General features: G+C 36.4%; 4 protein-coding genes across 9 annotated transcripts; all 4 read right to left on the reverse strand.

Annotated features, from left to right (window-relative positions):
• Positions 1-168: 168 nt before the first annotated feature.
• Positions 169-3917, reverse strand: LOC108227487 (protein DETOXIFICATION 24). Of its 2 annotated transcripts, none has more exons than XM_017402646.2 (9): positions 3778-3917; positions 2756-3011; positions 2105-2646; positions 1732-1818; positions 1596-1652; positions 1270-1508; positions 1015-1133; positions 581-667; positions 169-407 (listed from the first exon to the last, which is right to left on the reverse strand). In XM_017402646.2, the coding sequence occupies exons 2-9, from the start codon at positions 3005-3007 to the stop codon at positions 327-329; spliced, it is 1464 nt and encodes a 487-aa protein (XP_017258135.1). In that variant the 5' UTR covers positions 3008-3011; positions 3778-3917; the 3' UTR covers positions 169-326. The 2 variants fall into 2 exon arrangements, with proteins under 2 accessions (XP_017258135.1, XP_063935389.1); XM_064079319.1 differs by lacking the exon at positions 3778-3917 and adding an exon at positions 3314-3420.
• A 2449-nt stretch (positions 3918-6366) lies between these two features.
• On the reverse strand, positions 6367-12963 carry LOC108227351 (uncharacterized). Its single transcript, XM_017402449.2, has 2 exons — positions 10057-12963; positions 6367-9176 (listed from the first exon to the last, which is right to left on the reverse strand). The coding sequence occupies exons 1-2, from the start codon at positions 12550-12552 to the stop codon at positions 6723-6725; spliced, it is 4950 nt and encodes a 1649-aa protein (XP_017257938.1). The 5' UTR covers positions 12553-12963; the 3' UTR covers positions 6367-6722.
• Positions 12964-14484: 1521 nt separating this feature from the next.
• LOC108225410 (uncharacterized) lies at positions 14485-19259 on the reverse strand. Of its 5 annotated transcripts, none has more exons than XM_017400265.2 (7): positions 19127-19241; positions 18794-18878; positions 18204-18325; positions 16823-16999; positions 16265-16363; positions 15905-16147; positions 14485-15312 (listed from the first exon to the last, which is right to left on the reverse strand). In XM_017400265.2, the coding sequence occupies exons 3-7, from the start codon at positions 18267-18269 to the stop codon at positions 14968-14970; spliced, it is 930 nt and encodes a 309-aa protein (XP_017255754.1). In that variant the 5' UTR covers positions 18270-18325; positions 18794-18878; positions 19127-19241; the 3' UTR covers positions 14485-14967. The 5 variants fall into 5 exon arrangements, with proteins under 5 accessions (XP_017255754.1, XP_063934902.1, XP_017255751.1 ...); XM_064078832.1 differs by having other exon boundaries at positions 16823-17004; positions 19127-19240; XM_017400262.2 differs by lacking the exon at positions 18794-18878 and having other exon boundaries at positions 19127-19259.
• A 1593-nt stretch (positions 19260-20852) lies between these two features.
• On the reverse strand, positions 20853-24301 carry LOC108225017 (membrane steroid-binding protein 2). The gene is made up of 2 exons (XM_017399809.2): positions 23889-24301; positions 20853-21290 (listed from the first exon to the last, which is right to left on the reverse strand). The coding sequence occupies exons 1-2, from the start codon at positions 24179-24181 to the stop codon at positions 21041-21043; spliced, it is 543 nt and encodes a 180-aa protein (XP_017255298.1). The 5' UTR covers positions 24182-24301; the 3' UTR covers positions 20853-21040.
• Between the last annotated feature and the right edge of the window lie 853 nt (positions 24302-25154).

Below are 25154 nucleotides of genomic sequence, written 5' to 3' on the forward strand. Positions count from 1 at the left end.
TTTACACGTACATTTTCACCAGTCTTGCATTTGGGAGATATTTGGATCGGCAAGTTTTAAAATTTATCAAATATTTTCTCGTATCATGTTTGCACCATTTAAGCTGATACGAGGACAAAGAATTTTGCAGTCCTTGCTCCTTAAGAAGGCATGAGCAGTACACTGAAGTGAACCCTTCAAGTTTGCATTTGTTATTCATAAATTAATAATGTATGCAACCTCAAATTAGTAGAAATGCAGTGCTAACTACTGCCTAACGAAACAAGAAACGACACTTTATTTAGGACAAAAAAAATATAGTAACATGTGTGAAAGGTTCTCTAATCTCAAGCATGATTAGAACTTTGGTGCCTCTCCTCTCCGGAACTCAAGTAAAAACGGTTGAGACGTTCCTTCGCTTTTTGCACCTGCAGAAATTGAAATTTACGTTTTGATCAGTTTAAAAAAAGTAATGCTATACGCACAAAATTGGCGTTATGCCCTCAACCCAACATTACCAGTATTAATCTTTTCTTTTAATTCGTGCACTGTTTTAATGAATATAATAGCTCCCTTAACTTTCAAGTTTATAATTACTTACTTGAACATCCCAATCGGTCCTCCATGCTAATATGCACAGTGTAATAGACTGGCAAGCAACTCCACATATCATTCCGATCCATACTCCCTGTACAATCAAGCTTCCATAATCAAATTATACTCAACAATAAGAGGCAATTTTATATAATTTGATTTCTAAAGTTGAACAGCATTTGCAGAATGCTGCTGACAAGGTGAAACAGAAACAACCCATGTACTAAAATAGACTGCTGACTGCCTTCCCGGAGTCGATGTAATAGTAGGAAATTGAGATAACTATATCTACTCCATTAGCCCTGATCGACGACTTCACAAAAACCACGGAAAATGGTTTTTGCTTAAAATTGATTCTTTAATTAGTCTCCAGGAAACAGTTTCATTTTTGTAGCTTACTTCTAATTTAGGTGGTACATATCAATTGAAGGAACATCATACCTTTACTTGAAGACCAACAACGTATCCAAGGAAAATTCCAACTGGAACGCCAATCAAATAATAGCAGACTAAATTCACAATGGCAACAGTTGCCTGCAAACCAGCCCCGACCGCCACCCCTGCCAAGGTTTATAATGATCAGGTAAAATTAACTGTCACTGTGAGCGCAGAAATCACTCCTACACTTTGTTATAATGATTATTCTTAAAATCTCAGGGCATTGGAAATGTAAATTGTGGAAAATATGGGACTTGCCTGAGAGAACTGGGTATATACTATTCAAAAACACCGAGATGCCTAAGAGCACAGAGAGATCTGAGACAGTGTCTGCGACTTCCTTGTCATTTGTAAAGAATTGTGCAATCTCTTTATGGAACAAGAAGCAGATAGTAGAGAAGAATACTCCTATAACCAACGAAGTGGCTATTAAGACTTTGATAGAGAATCTCACTGCATCAGCATTTCCCTTGCCGAGTTCATTTGCAACCCTTACACTGTACAAAGAACAGATCAAGGCAGAATTTAATAAATACAGGCAACAAAATTATCAGGAGTACGCCTGTTGTAAAAGAGTGACATACCATGCAGCTCCTAGAAAGCCAAGGCATATCATTAGTTCCCACACGTTAATGTTGAGGCTGAAAAACTACGACAATGAGTAGCAGATTGTTTGGTGTCCCAATCACAAAAAGATTATTAAAAGAGGAGAATTATTACCAAATGGAGAAGGCAGATATAGCGACCTCTGCATTTTCCATATACCCCGCAATCAAGACTAGGACAGCACTGTACCACAACTCTAAGCTACAAGGATTAAGACAGAGAAAAATAATCAGTGTATGCAAACCATTTCAAAGTTGAGCAGAAGTCTTTTAATATGAATAGCAAGCAAAATGAACACCACACTGATCCTATACAGAGGTATCTTCCTTACTCTACTCTCTGCTTAGTGGATACAGAATGATTGCACACATGTGTGTGTTGCAACTGCCTTGTAGACAAATTTATTATTAGAATATGAGAATAATCATAAAAGTAAAACATGAGTGAATATAACTAGATTTAATAAATGAAGTGAGAAATGCCTTACCAAACCATCAAGCCTGATGACAATGAGAGCTTGACTACAGGAAAAATATCCAAAAAGGCAGCTTTGGAGAATCCTCTCCATGTTTCAGGACACCAACCACCAAAGATGTAAATGAACTCCCCAAATATCAGAAACCAAGATGATATATTTAGTGCACTCATCGCACCAGGAACCCCAAAATCGAAGTAACTAACTAAGAGCCACGACAAAGGCACATGGAGGATGAACTGGAAAGTCGAGATCCAGGCTATAAGCTTGTTCTTTAACTGTGCTTGAAGGTACATCTGGATAGTCAAGCTAAAGACAAAACTGTACACAAATGGAATGAACCACAGTGATATGTAACCTCCACTTTTTGCTATAGACTCTTCCTGGCCAAGTAGCATGAATAATTGCCTTCCAAATATGAATACTGGGAGCAAGATAGTCAGAGTAATCAAATCAACGATCCATGACCGTTGCAAGTAGATACCCATCATATGGTATTGTCCTGCTCCAAATGCTTGCCCACAAAGAGTTTCAGTCGCACTTGACATTCCCAACTGCAAAAAGGAACAATACATAGGATACAATTTTATAGGTTAAGAAGACAAAAAAAAAATCAATTACCAAGTGCAGAGGTGATTGGGAGAATTATTGATTAGAACTCACCAGTATTCCATTTACAAATCGGACGAGGATGGTTTGCACAAGTGCATAGCTAGCAAGATCCAATGGACTTACATGGCCAATAAATGATTGTGTGACCACTATAGTTCCAAATGAACCCACTCTTGATATAACTCCAGGTAATGCAACCCTCCATATATTCTTGGATTCTTGCCAAATCTTTGTTTTTAGTTCAATTTCTTTTTCCTCTTGAGCTTTTGGTACAAGAAGCCTCTCGTGCAGTCCATTATCCATTCTTCTGTAGATTAATGACCATAAGCGGCGGAAAAACATGCAAAAAACATGTACCAACAAACCTCGCCCCCTCCCCCCTCTCTTACCCTAACCCAACACACACAAACAAATTTTAATGTGAAAAGATCCTGCAGTGCTTGCTTCTAAGTTTTGCTATTTGACTAAATCATTTATCTAATTTCTGACGGAACTGAGCAAAGATGTTTAGAACATCTGTTTTGTAGCAAATAATTTACTTGTTAGCTGGTTTATGATAGTTATTATGCATCTCAAACTATGTATACATATAAACAGAATTCAAATTACTTTTAGCTGAGATCATAGCCAACACCTGCAACTCATTTCTGTACAAGTTCTGGATGCGGAGAGAGACTTAAAACAAGGAAGAAAAGAAACATCAAAGGATCATCATTATTTTAATGACAGATGTAGACAACAAGAAACAAATTTAAAGTGTGAATGAAGTCATAACAGACAAGAGTGGTGGGGGACTGGGGGTGGCCGGGTGGCTAAAGAGAAGAACATATGATTCAACCAATCAAATATGACCACAGGAGACCACAGGAGTCAATAACGAATTAACATAAACTAGTAAAGTACTACAAATCGTCAAGATGTTAATAATTCAAGTTGGGCCGAAGAAGAGCTATATGATTGTAATATCCTACATGATCATCTGCATATAAATAATGAGTATCGACCATATAAACAACATAAAGACAGGCGCACACAAATACGGACTATGGAGGGGAGAGGAAAGGGTGACTTACAATGAGGAAGAGCAGCTTGAGCACGATGGAGAAAGACTGGAATGAGGAATGAAGGGGCTGGCTTATATGCAACAAAAATGGACAAGTAGAAGAACAAGTCATTGAAGGCAACAATATGTGCCACTTGATGTAGTAACAAGATGTGCCACATGATAATGATAATGTAGTAATATCTTTTACACATATATGAGTGTAAATATTAACAATCTGTCTGTGTGGGTACGTTGTTGCAGACTAACAGAATTTTTACAAGGAATAAGAAGCAGCAGAAATGCAATAACCACCTAAGACATCGTATTTAGTTAAAGTGTATAGTAGTAATTCATTAAGGAATAACTTCAATTGACCAGTTGGTGTGTCTTTGTATAACTAAAAAATCTGAATTTCGCAATCCGTCAAACATCAACCCCATATGGCCATTAATATTTTGAAGAAGACAGGGGAGGGGAAGTAAATGATATGGACAGAGTCTGCAGAAAGATGATGATTCAACATTTTTCTTTGTGCATCTACTGTCATCAAATTATTTCGGGCAAGACCCAGGTCCCCGCAACTCAATTAAACCCGGAAATATCAAGAATCTCATGTTGCACAACATTAGGTACATTACCAAAATAGTTTCAAACTAGAGATTCGAGAAAATTGTTTTAACCAAAATTTGCGGGGTTAAAAGCCAAGCCTATTTAATTTCTATAACAATGGAGTATGTGTTTTATGTATGAATATTTAGAAGATCGAATGGACAAGTATCGAAAAGAAAGTAAAAGATAAGAACACAAGCAATTTTGGTGACGCGGAAAACCCCTTGTAAAAGGTTAAAAACCGCGGGTGGAAATGTCCCAGCCAAATGTCCACTATAATGTTGAAGTACATCTTACAAGCATGAGAAATACAAGATACAAGTACAAAAAGATGCTGTCATCGGCTCCAAAGCAGTTCACGTCCGTCAACAATGTCCACACGTCGGCAGCAGGTTGCACCCGTCGGCAGAATGATTTTGGGGAGATGAATATGTAGAGCTCAGTTGGTAGAAGATGAAGAAGGCCAGAACTCATATGTTAATGTATGTATGTGTACGTGCATTGGTTTGTATATCTAGGGCTTGATTTAGGGTTTATAAGTAAGAAAAAGAACGATATTAGGTAGAAGATGAAGTTGTAGGCTTATAGAAGTGGGTTGATGATGATAATGATTCTGAGTTGTAGTGCAGTTATGTAGTATGTGGGAGATATATCAGAATGTGTAATGTAGTTATCCTCTCATACATATTTGAGGCTATATATAGCTCATGTAGTTAGACTCCTACTCTCCCTCTAACTCCTATTTTTCCTTCTTCTCTTGCTCCACGTGCATGTTAACTCCCTCCTATATTGCTGGCACTTCTTCAACTACTGTTTGAATTCTCCTCCTAAATAGGTGGGCTTGTTAGGACTCAGTCTTCATGCTTATCCACTTGTTACATCACAGTTGCTTTCTCGTCATGTCGATGATTCATCCCGTCATGTTCATGTATGTCCCGTCATGTCTTGACACCTGTAAAATCTGGGTACAAACAATAGTCAAGACATGACGGGTACCAACTGAGCTCTACATATTCATCTCCCCAAAATCATTCTGCCGACGGGTGCAACCTGCTGCCGACGTGTGGACGTTGTTGACGGACGTGAACTGCTTTGGAGCCGATGACAGCATCTTTTTGTACTTGTATCTTGTATTTCTCATGCTTGTAAGATGTACTTCAACATTATAGTGGACATTTGGCTGGGACATTCCCACCCGCGGTTTTTAACCTTTTACAAGGGGTTTTCCGCGTCACCAAAATTGCTTGTGTTCTTATCTTTTACTTTCTTTTCGATACTTGTCCATTCGATCTTCTAAATATTCATACATAAAACACATACTCCATTGTTATAGAAATTAAATAGGCTTGGCTTTTAACCCCGCAAATTTTGGTTAAAACAAAAATTTAGACAGGCTTTTTAAGCTGCTGAACATATTTAGCATCCCATTCACAAAACATGTATCATCAGCAAAAAAAGGTGGGAAATACCCGAATCTTTAGATTTTCGTTGAAAGACAAGTCCGAGATGTAGTAGCTCGAGCTATAAATGCTGAGAAGACTTCCATTGCAAGAACAAATGACAGAGGGTCGCCTTGTCTGATGCCCGAAGCTCCTCTAAAATATCCTTCTACCGCACCATTCACTTCAACTGAAATCATGGCAGATGTGACACATTTTTACCCTGCTGAGAGGATTCGAAACTGAGTTAGAGCTGTCTCTGTATGCTCAGTGATTGATGGGGAAGTGAGTCGTGAAACTGAGTTGGAGTTGCCTCTGTTTAACTCGCTCGGGTCAGGTTTGATCTTGATTAGTCCATTCATTAAGTTATGTTGAGTTATCGTAATCACGGGACTTTGGACATAGAGGGCTTGCAATCAGGAAAATGAAAGGATCAGCTTCATCAATGGCTCCACCATGCCAACAAACACTCAGATTTGCCATAATTTTACATTAAATATTACAAAATATAAATTGTGTAAATACAATAATCTACTTTACACAACCCTCAAAGTCCCACACACCAGATCAATGCAAACCAAACATATATATTCATTTATCTCAAACTAGGATACATAAAAGTAAGGTGTATGCGGAATTCAGCCTTACTCATAAGAGAAACAGAGGCAGTTTCCAGGGAAGTAGGTTGTTTACCAACTCTCCCACAACTATAACAGCAAAAAGGTAACTTTGAACTTCAAGAAATCACAAAAAACTCGTTCTTGAAGGGATCAATATGGACACTCAAAGCAAGCGAAACAAAATCCAACACCCAAACCAAATTATATACTAACTAATACAAAGCCGCTAAAACTCAATCTCCCTAGGGGGAAAAATCAAAATCGGAATACCAAACACAAAATCATCTTCTTTTTCTCCTCATATGTTATTCTTCATCAGAACTGCTTGAACTGGAACCTGAACTGGAGCTGGAACTAGAGCTTGATTTATGAGACTTAGTCTTTTTATGCTCGACAGTGGATTCCTTCAAATCTTTTGTCGTTTCAGCTTCTTGGAATAGCTTCTCTGCAGTCTCTGAGCTAGTTTCTACCACACCAGATACTTCCCTCCTGGATTCAAGAGAATTACTGGAATGCAATTCATCTACCATTAGGTCCGCTGTCTCTATTTCAGAATCTGCAATTGGCAGCTTCTCTGCATTAGCTGGAGATACATGCACTGTTGCTGCATCAAAGTCATCATTAGATCTTGCTTCATCAACATGCACACCGAATACAGTTTCAACTGGATCGTGGGATTCAGCAGAGTCTAGATCATCACCATCTGAGCCACGAGGAATCAGTCTGTCAACGGATTCTCCAAGCTGCTGTGCTACAGCTGATTGACTGTCTTGAACTAGTTTGGATTTAGTAACTGTTATATCAGATTCGCTCTCATGAGGAACCAAACCTTCATGCAGCATCTCAAGTCGAGAATATTCACCCACAGTTTCCTCCAGAGACAGCTTAGCATTGAGCAAACTAAGAGCATATTGTTTCTCATTATCAGTTCCAATAACCTGATCTATGTCTGATTCGATATTATTGAAAGAACGTGGTTCAAGAACTGGCATCACAAGTTCAGTCTCTGCATTCAGTGAATCTTGCTGTAGTTCGAGAGATGATTTTACATCATTGATTAAATTGGATTCAGGCAATGTTGGGTTGAATTTGCTCTCAGGCAGAACTGAACCTTCATTTATCATCTCATGTTGAGAATACCCATCCAAACTTTTACATGGAGACAGTTCTGTATGCACCAGATCCAAAGCATATTGTTCCTCACTTCCTTTTGCATCAACCTGAGCTGAGGCTGATCGAATACCATCAAGAGAAAGTGTTTCATAAACCGGCATCCCAACTTCAGACTTAACATGCAATGGATCTTGGGGAAGCATGTCAGATTCCCCAGAACCAACATACAATTTTTCTGACATAGCTTCAGCTGTTTTATAACTGTATTCACTATCATGGATCTCTTGCACCTCAAAACTCTGAATGCCAGTATCTATCTCTCCCTCATTTGGGTTTTGCAATATATTTGAATTGGCAAGTTCTGAGGCAGTTTCTGCTGGAAGTGGTTTATCTTTGGTTTTCTCTAAATTTGATAGATCCACAGCATGTTCCTCACATACATTTGCATCAAGCTGACCCAAGACAGATTGTATATCATCAATAGAACGTGCTTCAAGAACCGGCATCCCGACTTCAGATTCCCCGAGTCCAACATACATTTTCTCTGACACAGGTTCAGCTGCTTCATAACTACATTCATTATCATGGATTTCTTGCATCCCAACACCCCAAATGCCAGAATTTGTCTCCCCTGCATTTGGGTTTTGCATTATATTTGCATCGGCAAGTTCTGTGGCAGTTTCCTCTGGCAGTGGTTTACCATTAGTTTTTTCAGAATCCAACAGATCCACTGCATATTGTTTCTCACTTACATTTGTATCAACCTGTCCCAAGGCAGCTGGTACATCATCAACAGAATGTGCTTCAAGAACTGGCATCCCAACTTCAGTCTTGACATGCAATGAATCTTGGTGAAGTATCTCACGCTCCCCAAACCCAACATACACTTCCTCTAGCATAGGTTCAGCTTCTTTATAGCTGAATTCATTATCATGGATAGATTGCACCTCAACAGCCGGAACACCAGAATTAATCTCTCTTGCATTTTGATTTTGCTCTGTGGCAACTTCTTCTGGCAGTGGTCTATCGATAATTGTTTCAGAATCCAATAGATCCGCAGCTTCCACCTTAAAGATCTCTCTGTTATATGAATCAAGACGCTCGCCAAAACTTGTTTCAGAAATCTGAAATGCTGAAGCCTCTTCCATTTCCTCAGAAATAGTTGCCGGCTCCTCGACCCCAGATGCTCTGAATTTCTGCTCATCACCTAGAGCAACTCCAGTACAATCATTTCTGTTTTTTTGTTCTTCAGAAGAGTTCATAATATTGTGCATCATGAGGAAGCTCTCTCCACGAGATTCATGAAAATCTGATTTATAATCTTCAATACCAAAGTCACCAACAGTGTCCAATTCATGTAGCAATTCTTCGTCTATCTCCTCAATATAATCTAGATCCTCAACGTTGTCTTCCATATTACCAGTAGTAGAATCTGCTTCAATCCGAAATGTGTCGTGCTCTAAGACATGAATTGTCTCATCACATCCAACTCTATCAAGGATGTCCTCATCTAAATCTGCTCCAGGTGCTTCAAGTTCTATAGCCTCAGGTAGGATGGATGAAGATTCAAAAGTTTTAGGAGGGTCGATATCCTGATGAATTTTATCAAGTTCTTGGAAGTCCAAATCTATCAAGTTGGTCGACTCCTGATTAGAAATAAATGGTCTTAGTTTATCTTATTACAAAGCTTAACAAAATCTTTGTGCTTATAATACTGAAGAGTTGCACAGTAACCTTTTAAGTAACATTAACACATCTTGCAAGTATTAAAATGAATAACAACAAATGAAAACCTTGCTTTAAAGATACAAAATATGTGAAGATGCCAGAGTTATAGATAGATAAAACTTAATCAGTACTATTAGTGCTCTTACATGCCACAACTAACAAGAAGCTAAAGAAAGCTGAACTTTCAGTTTGCATTTTACACTCAATTACTTAACACTTCTAAACAAACTATTTATGCAACATAAGAAGTTGAAGCTTGTTTACCAAGAAACTGAAATAAAGCATGGCATATACAAATAGGCAAGTTTAAACATGCATCAAATTACTTAGCAAAAAAAAAAACAAAAAAAAACATGCATCAACTTTCGCAGTTTACTCGTAAGTTTGTCCCAGTATAAAGTAGCAATAAATTGCTGACAAGATAAACAACTCTTAACAAAGTATTTCACCTCACTCTTATATACTAGTATCAATATACTCTTGATCCATCTATTACCAAATTAAATATGTATAAGAACTAGATGATGATTAATAACATACCTAAGTCTGAAAACAAGCCGAGTGAGTTACTATATATCTAAAACAAACACTAGATAGCTAACCAGCATATGAGCATATCACATATAGGATTTCTGGCCAGAAACATAATGTCTACGATTCAAGATATTGTGCAAATGCAATGCCAATATTGCAGAAAAATTGTTGTTGACATTAGAATAGTTTGTTTTAATAACAAGTAAGTCACACATATTTGAGGCAAATTATCAGCATGTAATGAAACAGAAATTAACTACTTACTTGTAGTCCTTTAGTATTCCTTGGGAATTGTTCATTTTCAGATTGATCCGTCAAAGGCAAACCTCTCTCAAACTGTGACATGTGCTCTTCTGAAGGAGGTTGATGCTGTGCAAGAACCAACTTCTCATCTACTTCATCAACAGGAGTTTCGACAACGTCTTGATTATTGACTTCATATTCTTTCTGGGTAAATGAGATCATTCTCGGAACAAAACTTGGTGGTGAACTGGTCACAGCCTTTTCCGTGAGCAAATTAGATTCTACAGAGGAAGAAGAGACTTTCTCATCTAACGCTCTAGGGGTTGAATCATAAACCGGCTCCTTCTTTTGAGCATCATCCACCAATTTTCTGGTGATTTCAGTATCTGATTTTTCCATTGACGATTGATGTAAAATGGTAAAATTCTCATTGGAGTTGCCTCCCAATGGTTCTGAAATTGACAATAGTTCATCTTCATTCCCTGCATATATCTCTTCATTTACTTCCGAAACTGATGACAAACTCTGAGTAGATTCTACTGCTTCTGTATTCAGATGAACTTCATTTGTGTTGGGTTCTACAGAAGTAGCTGCAGTAGTTGTAGCAAAAAAGCTTGACACCTCCCGATAATCTTCCGCATCTAACAAGTGGACTTTGTATTCATCGTTTACGTCAACTCTCTCCTCTTGATCTATATCATTTGAGTCTTCATCTTCAGACGAATCACTTCCATGTCCAACATGTTCAGAAGGGTGCTCAGGGATGGAACCAAGTTCCGGTTCTGCAATAGAATTCAACTCCGTTTCATTCACTAAATCTTCTTCAATGGGCTTTTCATGTTCTAAATCTCTCTCAATTGGCTTCTCATGTTCCAAATCTTCTTCAATGGTCTTCTTATCTTCCAAATCTTCATCAGAAGTAATTGACTCTGTTTCAGGCACAGAACTTGCCTTAGACTCACTAAGGTCACTTGATTGTCTATGAAATGAACCATAGCTTGTTCCTTCTGAAGTCATCCGCTCTGGAATAAAGTAAGGTTTAAATTTGCTTTCATGTCTCGAAGTTCCAAATAAGGAAGGACCAACATTGAAAGTTTCATTCCTACGGAAGATGGGCTCCTTTGACTGAAGTGTCATCACATCTTGTTGAAAATCGTCTCCCATCAGATCAGGTTTCTCTTCGCTCGAATCATAAGGAAGATCGAAAGGGTTCCTTCTCTGTGACATAATTGATGGTGCAGAACCAGGAATAGGGGGCAATCCCATGTCATCATCATATGGAAGATCAAAGGGGTTGCGCCTTGCAGTTGATATGTGTGCAATACTGAAAGGAAGATCGGCACTATCAAAGTCTATCAAGTTTCTCTCTGTCATCATCTTCATGCTTTTCCGTAATCTTCGTCTTGCAATGAGACTCTCCAAACGCTTGTTTCTTTCCAGCTCAGAAGTACCCAAATCCATAAGATTTTTTTGGTCAACTTCTGTCCATCTGATAGCAGATTTATCCTCATCAATATTATCTGCATGTCCCTCTTGTTCTTCCTCATCATCTACATTTTCTAAGTCATCTTCATGGTTCTCAATATTGCCATCCAATTCATTATCCTCACTAGATGATGACTCTGAAGAACTTTCTGATGTACCATCAGATCCCTCAAGGGACATACGAGTAAGTTGAGGAGCATTTTCATCTAAAAGAGGGTGAAGCTCATCAAGCAATGGTATAATATCTGCCATTGAAGCATCCGGAGAGGAACTTTCAGCCCCATCTGACTCAGAATCTGATTCATCATCATCATCATAATCATCATCATCCTCTTCATGTTCCTCATCCTCATGTTTCCTCGGTGAACCTAGTGGAGATGTTCGATCCAAGGTCTCGGCACCAACATAAGCCTCGAATAAGTTTGCATTTTCAAATTCATCAACAGTCTGTTGAACCGGAGTGTACAAATTTGTCAGTACTTCACCATCCCCCTCCCTCCTTTCATTCTTATGCCCAAATACCACATCATGCGAGTCACTCTCTCCATGATTTTCCCACTTCTCAAACTGAAACTCACGAGAACTCTCCTCTATCAGCGGTGCACTTTCAGCTAAACCATCGTGATTACCAACATCACTGAAATCATTACCAGTTGATCTCACTTCTTCAACCAATTTATCCATATCACTTCTACTCTCACTGTATCTTTCAACCCTATAGCTCCCATCCCTCTCCACCACACTATGATCCCACCCACCCCCAGTCCGAAGCGACGCAATCTCATGATTAACCTCTTCTTTTTCAATTTCAGGTATATTAGGCTGCCCAAAACTCAACAAAGTCCCAAGCAAAACAGCAGTGGAAACAAGAACAGGGGACGCAGAAACCAAAAAGGAAAACAACAAAGGAAAAGATCTGTGCATAAAAAACAAAACAATCACCATACCCACAAAGAATGGATGCTTACACACTGATCTATAACATGTTCTAACACTAAAGATCACACCTTTTTTAACCTGAACACCATCCATACCTCCCACACCTAATCACAACTTCCTTCTGCACAATCTATACAGTAAATAACCAAGAAAATCAAATATAAAGAAACCCCACTTGCTCAATCAAACAAAATCTCAAGAAAACCAAAAAAAACCCAATCTAGACCAAATCAGGCAATAAAAAAATGTAGATACAGAGAAAAAAGTGTATATTACCAGGCTGAGTTGATGAAATAGTGATGAAATAAAAGCAGAGTAATATTATTTAGGCAATATGAAACAGAGAGACAGACAGCTATGAAATGTGTACATGCGTTTCACTTGAGGCATTGAATTGGTAAGTGATAGCAACATGGTGGGGGCGTGGGGCGGTACCGAAAGAAAAGATGTGTGTATATATTCAACAGTACAGTGTTAAAGGAAGATAAAGTTCATTTTCTTACCTTTTTCTTTTTCGAAAGAGAATGGCACCTAGTATTTAGGGTTGTTAATTCAGACAGACAGAGACAGGGTTATGGACTATTATAAAACTAACGACTGTTGTAATAACAACTAACAAAAGCCCATAAACACGAGTTGTGTTTTTTCCTTGCGTGCACGTTGTGTTATAAATGGAGACGAAGATCTTGTCCAAACAATTTTTGTAAGAGCAATGCTAGGTACCCCAAAAGATTTTCCCAAAAATTGTTACCAAATGATGTGGCAAACAAGTGGAGAGTTATGATTGGGTGATGGATGAATCTACAAGGGGGCCTCATTATTTTGGGAGTAAATGCAACCAATCAGGATTAGACACCTCATTTGGGAAAAAAATTTGGGACAATTTTTTGGGGTCCCTAGCATTTTCCTTTTTGTAATTAATGTGACAAGTTGTAAGATAATTTTTGGAGTTTGTGTTATAAATTGAGATGGGTAAACTATAAAACATAAATTAATGTTGTGCATTAGCATGTAAGAATGCTTTCAAAGTGAGGTTATTGAATACTCCTATTATTGACGAGTTCAATCAAAGGTTGATCAAAATTAATTGAATAAAAAATTTATCATTTAGTTTATTCGGCATTTGCGTTGACGGGTGTATCTAAAAATATGCGTGCTAAGCACCATAATTTCTATTACAAGTACATTAAGATCTGACGTGATTTTGAGATTGAAGAATCAGCTAGGTTATATACACTTTAGAGCATCTCCAACTGCGTTGGTTATAATCGTTGGTTAAATTGGACCTGTAAGATATTATGTAAAATTTGCTGAACCTGTAAAACATTTTGCTTCAATGATACTGGCTATATTGGTTGGTTATAATTTAAAAATAGTATGTTATTAATATTTTTAATTGTTAAAATAAAATATATCGGTTCAATATAGTAATAAATGATGTACAATCTTCCTACAGATTTTCTTACAGACCTGTAGAGATTCGACAAATTTAGTCATCCATAGGAGGTTGGCTAAATTTATAGATAACAGGTGAGCATGGTTGGAGTTGAGTTTTTGGAGTTGTTGGCTAAATTTTTTTATTTTAAGTAAGCGAACTCATTTTTTAGCCAAGGGCTTTAGATAGTTGGAGATACTCTCATATGCTTATTTTCTTATAAGAATGTCATTAATTTGTATGTACATATATCCAAGTATAGAAACTAAAATAAATTCTGCATGCAATTTTTCGGCTAAATGAATACATCAGTCAATTTTGAATACGAGTAGTTTGAAATGTTCATTAAAGGTACCTCATCTCAAATAAAATCATAATTTATTTTTAAATTAAATTTAGATTGAACAAACTTTTTCTGTCAAAAAAAAAAAAGGAAGAAAAAGAAGAGAAGAACAAACCTTACCAGTTGTTTGGTGTAAATATGTAATACGTATTTTCTAAAGCATACGTGACCATTAAGAAGAGCGCCCATCTGAGTTAAAGTTTAACCAATTACCCTTCAATTATTCGATTTGAATGCTAATCACGTCTTAATACTCAACCAAAATCTGATTGCAAGCATGTAGGGTTCTTCAACGTCATAAACACAATCATTCTCAACTGAGCAAACGATCACAGTATACATCTACTTTTTATTTACGTTTTACACAAGCTTACAATGGTCATATATCAGTAACAACCCTCCACCTTTTGTGAATGGCTTTTCTGTTCCAGGATTTAAACTGTGTACCCTGGCACCTTCGCGTATCCTAGTGATACTGGAGTCTTGTTCTTTTCCGATATCAGTCCAGCATTTCAAATCAGATCGGATTATCTGTTTTGAAACTTTTAACCATATCTGAGTGTCGATGACAAGATTTGTATATACTTATTCTGAAATTAAAAAGGATAACTAAAAAACAAACTATCGTGGTAACTAACATGGATGGTCCTGTTTAGGCGTGGCCATGTCTGCAGCATCTATTCCAACATTTGCCCCATTCTTGGTGCTCTGAGATTCAGTTCCAGTTTCTTCATTGATGCTGTCCAAGTGTGATTTCATCATTTAAGTGACATTCATGAAGATATTCCTCAGAGGACTCAGATTCTCCGTCAGTCAGAGAATGTTCATGCAGTGATTCAGGCAAGTCAGATGAATGTGGACATCCAGAGTTTAAGTCAGACATATTCATATCTTCCCCCTTCATTCTTTGTGCATAGGTATTATAGTCAAACCCAACCTTGTTATTACCACCAAAAGCAGATTCTAACTTGTCCATGTCGAATATAGATTCTATTAACTTTCTGCACTGTGGATCATTTGAGTACACAAATTTTACTTTTTCGTACATCTTCTGGTCAATTATCGGTCTTACCATCTGCAAGAAATGATAAAAAAAATTACTTTAACTCATATAATCATGTTCAGAATTTTGGAGATCTTTATCAAGTACAGCTCAACAACGTAAAAAGAAAAAGAACTTTTTCAGCAATTTTATTTAGATAAGATGAGTTTGAAGCATTCAAACAATGTTAATGTTTAAGCTATTGTTTAAAGATCTCCAGAATATCTGCTTACCGAGCGTTGGGACAAAGTTGTAATGAATTAACCAACATTTTGCGTCTGATTAGAGAGTAATATTCAATTTGATTGGTGGAGAAAAGTTCACACTTAAAAGTCAAGAAGGTTTTTTTAGTTAGGGTACATGACAATATACTTTCTCTCTTGGATTATTGCTATAATTATCATCTTTTGCTACATTCACTTTCAGAGAATCAGAATTCACAATTTCTATATGCTGTGGTCATATCAATTTTCTGGAGAAAGGCAAGTAATAACTAACAAGGCAAGGTCACTATCCATACACTTGTGACTTTAATGACATATCAAGGTGAACGTAGGCATGCTGGTTAAAATGCTAACCTCAAGAAAAGTACATCACATAACTGAAGAAAACAGAGAGTACATACTGGGTAGAAAGCCTCAAAGACTTTTGGTGGATTATACAGTATTGCCAGGCCCAGCCTTTCTGGGTAACAGTTCTGCAGTATGTGAGCCACATCCTTGGTGATCTTCAATGATAATTTGGACTTGGTATAGCCTTGAAAATCAATAAGCCACACCATCTGATCCTGACCTGATCCCATTTTCTTTATGGCTTTCTCTATACAATAAACTAAGTACTTAATTTTCCCTTCATTCGACGTGGAATTCTGACATAATTTAGATGTAAAGAAAAGTTTAAAAAGAAAACAAGCAAATCCTAATATATTGCTTGATGTAAACCTAATGTTAATTTTTGATATATTATGGATAAAAGTTTTATCGACCTCATAACCTGGTCTCATGACAACTATGGACCTCCCATGCTTGTCAAAGTAATCAGCTCTGTAAATTTCTCCCGTCTCTGCTTCATGAGCAATATCTTCCTACATAGTGGTAAAACATATATCAAGAAATCATTCAAGATAGATATCAAACATTCAATACAAAGATTCCAGTTTGATCTTGATTCCACAAGAAATTATACCCGTACTGTAGAAATATCACACTGATATAAAACATCGTTTCTCTAACCACAAAATCAAGAATTCACTGCTCGAAGAGAGAAAATACAAATAGTTGCTTGAAAACTCCCTAAGTAATCAGGAGGAGTCGTCTAAATTTTTGAATGTAAAAATTTTTCAATTCACGGAATTGATTATTCTACTTGCATGACACATATACAATGGTTTACTGCCACTGATGGATCAGTAAGTTGCTTTAGCTTTAAGAGTCAGCTGGCAACCTTGGAGAGGGGTACCACCACGAGGGATCAGTAAATAAGAAAAAAAAATTAACAGAAACAACAGTACGGGTAATATCAACCATATAAACTGAATACACACCCATTGAATCTTCTCGGGTTTGAAAACCAATCGCCACTTATAGGCATCCTTCAGCATTTTTGTTGTTTTTTTAATGTTCCAGTTATTTGCTCCTAGAAACCTCAGCATTGATGCTTCTGAAAATAGAGTTGGATACTTATCGGCAGCAGGACCTATCTGCTTCTTAATCTGACAGATCTGAACTAAAGGAGAACTTGATTAATTTACAACATTAAGAAAAACATTACGTCTGCTATATAACTATAACTGAGTTTTTTCTCTCTTTCTTTTGGAGCAGCTACATGAATTTAAAAATTGTACGCACTTTCGTAGCAAAAAGGAAGAAAAAAAACTGTATGCACACTATGCCTCTATTGAGGCTTGAACCTTACACCTCCAGTAAACTAGTACCTGAACTTAGGAGTGGAACTAAGAGTCTTTCTATTTCTATTCAGATGTTCTGATGTGTTTCCACGAGTCCTTGAGACCCCGAGAAATGGAAATTCTCCCTGGTAAAGTTCATTACACGTGCCACCATTTGAATTAAAGAAAACCATGAGTCCACAACTGGGCTGAACACTATTGTGAATTTTCTGAAGTTATGGGGCTCAAAGTTGCAACAATTACAACCAATGTCTGACATGTTTAATCTTCAATACAAATCTGACTATGATTTAGCAATTCACATAAATGATGTATTTTGGCATTTATATCTTGTTCTCAGTATGTATAAGTATAACACATAAACTATCAGTATTTATGAAAGATTAAAAGATTTTTTAAAGGCCGATGCTTAAGAGGTAAGATACTGGACCCGAAACAAAACAAATAATCTGAAAAGAATTTGGCATTGAACAAATTAGGAGAGAACTCCCACATAAAGTATGCCGCTAACTAAAATGGACACAGATTTTCTATATTCATCCAACACTACAAAGTACATGCTCTCTTGACGTCGTGCTAATTCACTGTATCAGTGTCAGGGGACATGATATGTTAAGCACTTAAGCATGTTGCCCGCAAGATGTTCAACTTCTACATCGTGTATTGGACACAATGTTTAACTATGACCACCCTAAACTTGAGAAGAATTATACATTTCAGATTTTAATACGCTTGCATAAAAAGTGAAACAACTAAGATGATCTTTATTTGATACAATTGTAGAAAATTCTAGCGAGATTCTTAAACACTTTAAAGAAGTGCTAGTTGTGTTTGTTCATAGATCTGCGAATAATGTAGCCCATAAGATAGCACAGGCTGCATATTCTATGTCAGGTGCTCAGGAGTAGTACGATGTTGCTCCTGAATTTATTACATGTGATCTGGTTTTGGAGGAGGTTTAATATATGCAAGTGCTTTATTTTCAAAAAAAAAAAAAACATAGCAATATAATCTATACCAGGGATTGTTGCTCCTCAGGTGACCAGATCTTCTCCTTGGCATTTGCTCTGAACTTCTTGGACATAATTTCAAACTTTGTGATAAGGTTGAGACAGCACAAAAAATTGCAGATCACTCACACTGCATGCGGGTGTGGAGGCAGTGTCACAAAGGGAAAAGATCGTATTAAACAAATTAATAAGTAACACTGCCATTAAATCACCAAAAACGCACTAGATATGCACAACCAACTCCTATTATTAGAACAAGAAATGATCTCAAACTACAAGAACAACTAAATGTACAAATAATATTCATAACAGAATCCAATCTTAAATAATATCTACACTACATAAATATACAATCTACTACACATACTGATAAGTATTGAGAACCAATCCATCTAAAACCTTAAGGTGTTAGAGGCCAAATGGATCTTATGTCATATTTCAACACTCCCGCTACTCGAAATCTCATTTCTACTTGAGAATCTAAGCTCTGATACCATGTTGAAAACCAGCCAATCTAAAATCTTGAGGTGTTAAAGGAATGCCCCAAATGGATCTTATGTTATATTTCAACAATAAGTTCGGCACAAAATACAAATACCTTGCACCCTAGTTTAGTAGTTTGTAGGCGAAGTTGGATTGTGTTTTAAACATGAAGCTGCACACACACCCGAGAATACATGAACCTATAATATGACATAGAATCCACAAATGTGACACCGCCAGGCGCCACACGAGTTATTAAAAGTAGAACACAAATTTATGAATAAAAAGTGCATACGAGACAAAGCGATCAAGCAGGATTAACAAAGATAGCATAGAGTTCAACTTGCGATATTCATATAATACATACTATAAATAAAGTATGAGAAATGAGATGAACCTAAAATCATAATACCAAAAGCAGGAAGGAGGAGACAGATTTAGGTATTACCTTAAGAAGCTTGGACAAGAGTTAAATGAAGATCCTGGTGTCGACGTGTCGTGGTGTGTTGTGTTTTTTTCTTTACATTTTGTTATTTAATAATTGAAACAAGTGAGAGAGAGCGTTTCGTGTGGGATGCATCAGTTCAAGACTTCCGGTGCACTTTAAAATGTCCTTTTCACACATTATCAGAAATCGTATAGTTTTAACTCAATTTTAATCGTTTCCACAAGTATCAAGGACTGAAATTCTAATAAATGTATATTTAGAATATAAAAAAAAGGAAAATCTACAAAACTACCTACCTTTTCTTTTATTGTTTTCAAAAATACTACCTTTCAGAATTATTTTTAAAAATACCTTTTCATAAATTTTTTTTTCAAAAGTACTGTTTGCAACTTTTGCAACCTCATTTGCAAAAGTCGATTCCGAAAATGAGGTCGAAAATGACATTTGAAAACTGGAACTTGAAATCAGGATTTGTAATTGCATATATGGTTGCATATGGTTGTATTCAGTTGCATATGGTTGCATTCAGTTGATTCTATTGTAATCTAATGGCCCCGCCAGGGGCACACCATACATCTGTTGTTACTTACAGCTTTCAGTTGCATTTAGTTGCAACTGAGGTTGCAAAAGTTGCAACTGCAGTTGCAACCTCATTTGCAACTTTTGCAACCTCATTTGCAACTATATATAGTTTTCAGTTGCATTTAGTTGCAACTGAGGTTGCAAATGAAGTTGCAAAAGTTGCAACTTCATTTGCAACCTCATTTGCAACTTTTGCAACCTCATTTACAACTTACAGTTTTCAGTTGAACTAGTTGCAATTGCAGTTGCAACTTTCCATTTTTATTTGCAACTTTTGCAACCTCATTTGCAACTTTTGCAACCTCATTTGCAACTTTTACGGCTGCGCCGCCCAAGGTTGCAAATGAGGTTGCAAAAGTTGCAAATCGTATTTTTGAAAAAAAAAATTTATGAAAAGGTATTTTTAAAAACAATGAAAAAGATGGTAGTATTTTTAAAAAACTAATTTTACAAATGGGTATTTTTAAAAAGATCCCTAAAAAAACCCGTAACATCCATCCACCCAGCAAATTGTTGGTATTGCATATATCTGTAATCTAAATATATTTGGTATATTTTACCCACTTATTTAACAAAAATAAAGACTTATTTTAAGAAAAAAAATTATATTTATATTAAAAATTTTATATAAATAAGTCATTTATTTTTAAAAATATAATAAATCACTTATTTTCAAAAAATATACACATTTTCGTACTTTTCTCGTAAATAAGTGAATGTACAGCATCATTAATGCATGTCAATATTCACAGATGCTAACATATACTCCCTCTGGTTCTTTTTACATTTCCCGTTTGAAATGTCGGAACTGTTCATGACATGAGACAAATTACTAATTTGTGCATAATCTATAGGATCAAATATAGTCATGGGTGATCTCGTTGGATTCGTATTTATGAGTATTTTAATACAATGAAATTTTTATATTTAATACTAACACGAAATTAAAGATATGAATGATTAAAAGTGTGCATTGGCAAACGTGAAAAGGACAAACGGGAAAAGTATTAAGAGACGGAGGGAGTATTTATTATTATGATTCATACAACTACTATTATATGATTCATATATGAAAACAAAGGAAATAGGAGTGACCTGAGAATCATCAACCATGTCTTACCATGCAAGAGTGCAAGACAGAGCCTACTAAATTATACATGTTTCAAGTATATTAATTTGATTAGTTTTCCATTGTTTAGAGTACATCAGTTACAGGGGTTTTCTTTACAAAAAGGAAAAAAAGGTTCCAAATCAAGCCACATAGGTGTACAAATTTAACATAAGCCTGCGATAATTAGAAGCTTTCTACTGTGCTCCAGTTTCTTCTGCGGTTTAGTTTTCATGCACTTTGTCCTCATCTTCAGTGTGCTCAGCTTTTGATTTTTCTGAAACAATCTGCCCAACCTTCATGTACTTCTCCATAAATTTGTATTCCCAGTCTTGCAGAACTTCAAGCTCATCAGGACTTAGACCATCTATATTTCCTGTTAGATCTTTAGACTCAAATGACATGAGCGCTAAAGCTCGGCTTGCATCTCTACCAGCAAACAGTGCATATGGCCCTCCAGGACCATAGAACATCCTGTAGTCAGGTCAAAATGTAAGATACGATATGGATCTATGCAGATAGACCTACTAGAATATTATGTACAACCATTACTCACATTCAACATACAAGACCATTTCACATAGTAAATAAAGTAATACATTACATTGGCTCCTGTTCATGAAGATTAATGTCAAACATCAATTTCTATGTAAGTTTTTTTGGGCTAAATACCTTCTATCTATGTTCGCTTTAGTGAATCCAGATAGTTCAAAAATAACATAATAATATCCAACTTCTTTTAGTATTAATGCAGTATAATTATAAAGCCAATAGGAATGAATATTGCCTACCAAACAAACAGCTATCAAACCTAAGGAGACGCTACTGGGATGAATCTCTCAGAAACAAAAGAAACACATCCGCATCAGTATTGTTATCCACTTATCTGTGCACCAGATATTAACAACCACGTTATAGTTAACATCTATGACTAGCATATCCATTTCATCTGTTGAAATAGAATTACAATTGCATCACCGTTAACACCTCTAAATAGCATATCCATTTCATTTGTAGAAATCATGTGCTGTTTCCGCTTAAAATTGTGCAGAACTCTGCATCCTTTACTGTAATATTCTTCAACACTTGCGGAATTACCACTTCCCTGATGCCACCCAAGAGCGAGAGATCAGCCACTAAAGTTGCCACAGGGTTACAACTGTTAACATAAGAGTGAGTTGTCTGTATATCATAGCTTAAGAGGTCTCAAGAGAGCTAGAGCCAACCCTGGGTGTTTGAACTAATATTCTCATAGTACAATTGTCTTGTTGTTCTGTGAGTTCGACAAATGATTCTCGTTTATTTTCATTTTTTGCAAAGGGAGTTGAAATTAGGAAAGACTTTATTCCCCCTCATATCCGCCTGCTGCTTTTGTATTTGCAGCACACTGGATGCACTCTACATATAACTTGTATTCTATATCCGCAACCTTTTGCATTCCATCCGAGGTTCTTGATAGAATATATTTTTATATATATTTTATATGATTTTATTCTCATATTTTATTATATTTTGCACTGATTTGGATTTTATTTAATATATTTTCATGTTTTATTGTAGGAAATAAAGAATTCTAAGTTGAGAAGGATTTGGAGATAAATTAGCTATTTTGGAGCTAAATTCTATTAAAATTCGGATTTATTGGGTTCTACCCGATTTATGCACTGTTTGGGCCATATCTTGAGTTCTGGATGTCGGATTTGGACGATCTTACAGCCCACGCGAAGCTCTTGGAATTTCCTTTAATTCAGAAGTGGTTCAGTAAGCAAAGTCCAACTGAAAAAGCCCGAAAACAGAGCAGCAAAGGAAGTTGCGAATTTTGACAAAGAATCCTACCTTGCTTGGGAGTTCTATTTTGTATATTAATTTAAAATATTAGAAAGACTTTTAATATAAAAATAGGATCAGATTTTATTATGAGGGGATTACCATTAGAATAGACATACGCTACTTTTAGTCTTTTACAGAGAGTTAGGTTTTCTTCTCCTTCTCTCCATACTTTATTCTAGACATTGTTTTCTCCATTAATATAAGTTTGAGGTATTCCCTTTTCATCTCTTGTTTTACTTGTTAATGTTTTATATGGCTCTCTTCGTTACTTTTGTTGCTTTAGTCGTTAGTATGTGTGAGTAGTTCCATTCTAGGACGGAAGGGGAGCCATGTTTGCACCATTATAATGCTTTATTTTCATTAATGGTTTAATGGGTAATGTGTAATTCTAGTCTATATGTCTTAATGTTTGATCTGTGTAATTGGCCAATATCATAGATTGATTGTATGCAAATAGGAGTACAAGATCGAGAGATGTACTTACTAGAGGCACACATAAGATTAGCGGGATTGAAATTGAGTGCGAGAGCATCAATGGATTCCTGAGAGTGTTAATGCTTGAGAGAGATTAACAATTGCTCTAATTACATGACTTGTTGAATTATTATATGAATAGCTAGTTTTGGTGTAAGCATGGTGAACCTGAATTGTCCTAGACTTTAGTTAATTGATTTAAATCATCTTTGCATTGCTTTATTTAGTTAGTAAAAAATTCTTAAATATTCGTTTGTCTTGTGAAACAATTTGCAATAGTCAGATTAAGATTCGTGAAACTTGTCTCCCTGTGGATTCGACCCGTACTTGCTAGTATCTGTTTACAACGGGCACCGTGCACTTGCGGTAGATATAAATTTACACATCAGTTCTCCTCTTATTTGTAGATTAACATCCAGACCATCCACAACCGATACAGGACACAGAACAGTTATTGGGTATTGGTCGGCCTTCTTAGCACCATAGGTTAGGTTCAAAGGCAGGCTCTACCTAAACTAACAGTTTAGCATCTAGCTTCATCTAAATATAAGATACCCAAGCACCTGTACATAGTTGTTACTTATGATTTTTTTTTTTTTTTTTTTTTTGAGTATGGCTATAAGCTAGCTAATAAGTAATATCCATTCTATAAAATAAATATCCTGGCTCGCGCTCTAATCTGTTCCAAATATAAAACCTAATCGCATCATAAAAGCTTCAAATACAGAATTAATACTAGACACGCAATATAAGATAAGATAGGTATACCTGGAGCGAGAGACATCATAGATTTGACCTTTAATAGCCATGAGCAAGGGCTTGTTTGGATCAGAGCCATCATAAGCTCTCAATTCCTCAACAGTAACATCGCCTAACTGAACAGGCTCCCGGAGAACAAAGTCGTTGCTGCGTTTGACTGCCCTGTAATCATCGGCGGCGACGAACATGCCGCAAACGACTTTGTAAACAACATACATAAGTGCGAGAATAGTGAAGAAAGCCGCCGGAGATAGGCCGGTGTAGTAGCTGATTGTATCCGTCACCGTCGCGTACAACCCCATTGCAGAAGTGTCTGTGTGTGTGAGGGAGGGGGTTTTAATGTTGGTAGGTGGTTTTCTTACACCTCTGCCCAATTTTTAAATAAAGTGGACTGTCGGTGAAATCGAGGCGAATACAGCAGTAACTTATTTATCATTAAATTTTTCCTGGAAAACTTAGGGAATTTACCGTATACAGTTTTTTGGAACTTATTCGCAAATATACCAAGAGCATCTCTAGCGAATCCTAACATAAACTATGTGATTATGCATTTTTTAAGAAATCACTATATTTTATTGAATGGAAACTCCAACAGCATTTCTTTTTTTTTTTGAAGGTTCCAACAGCATTTCTTATTTGTATTCCCTGTTATTATTATGACATTATATTCAACTTGTAAGTAGGAGAGAGAGGTGAGGAAAAGAGTGGAGAAAAAGAGAGAAATGGATATTTTATTGTTCAAAATAGTATGAGGAATGAAGTGAGCATCCTAACTTTTCAAGGAATTGCTAGGACTCCGCCAGAGTTGTGTTTTATATCATATACTTTATTATAATAGCTTAGGACACCATATAACTAGACTACTGGAAATATTCTAACTTTTCTAAAATCCTGTAATCATATTATCTTTTGTAATCATATTATCTTTTTGGTCTTATTCACAAATATACTACATCCTCTAATTTATCTTTTTCTTTTTTTTTTATTACCCATTTCTTTTCATCTCTCACCTCACTATGTCTGTCATTCCACAATCACGACTCCCTCATCCATCAACCGCCGCCCTCGCTCGAAGACGTCACCGGCGATTCACGAGTCTTCTACGATGATAACCCATCACCGCAACTCAATAACACAGTGAACAATGATGATAAGAAAAAGACTAAGCAGGAAAGAGGCGGGCGATGAAATTATAAGTGAACCCATAAACTTTGATACGTAAGAATTCAGGCAGAGTTTAGTTGATATGGGATGATTTGCTGACAGATATGTTTA

The sequence above is a fragment of the Daucus carota genome, chromosome 6, assembly GCF_001625215.2.
Source record: "Daucus carota subsp. sativus chromosome 6, DH1 v3.0, whole genome shotgun sequence".
Classification (NCBI taxonomy): Eukaryota; Viridiplantae; Streptophyta; class Magnoliopsida; order Apiales; family Apiaceae; genus Daucus; species Daucus carota.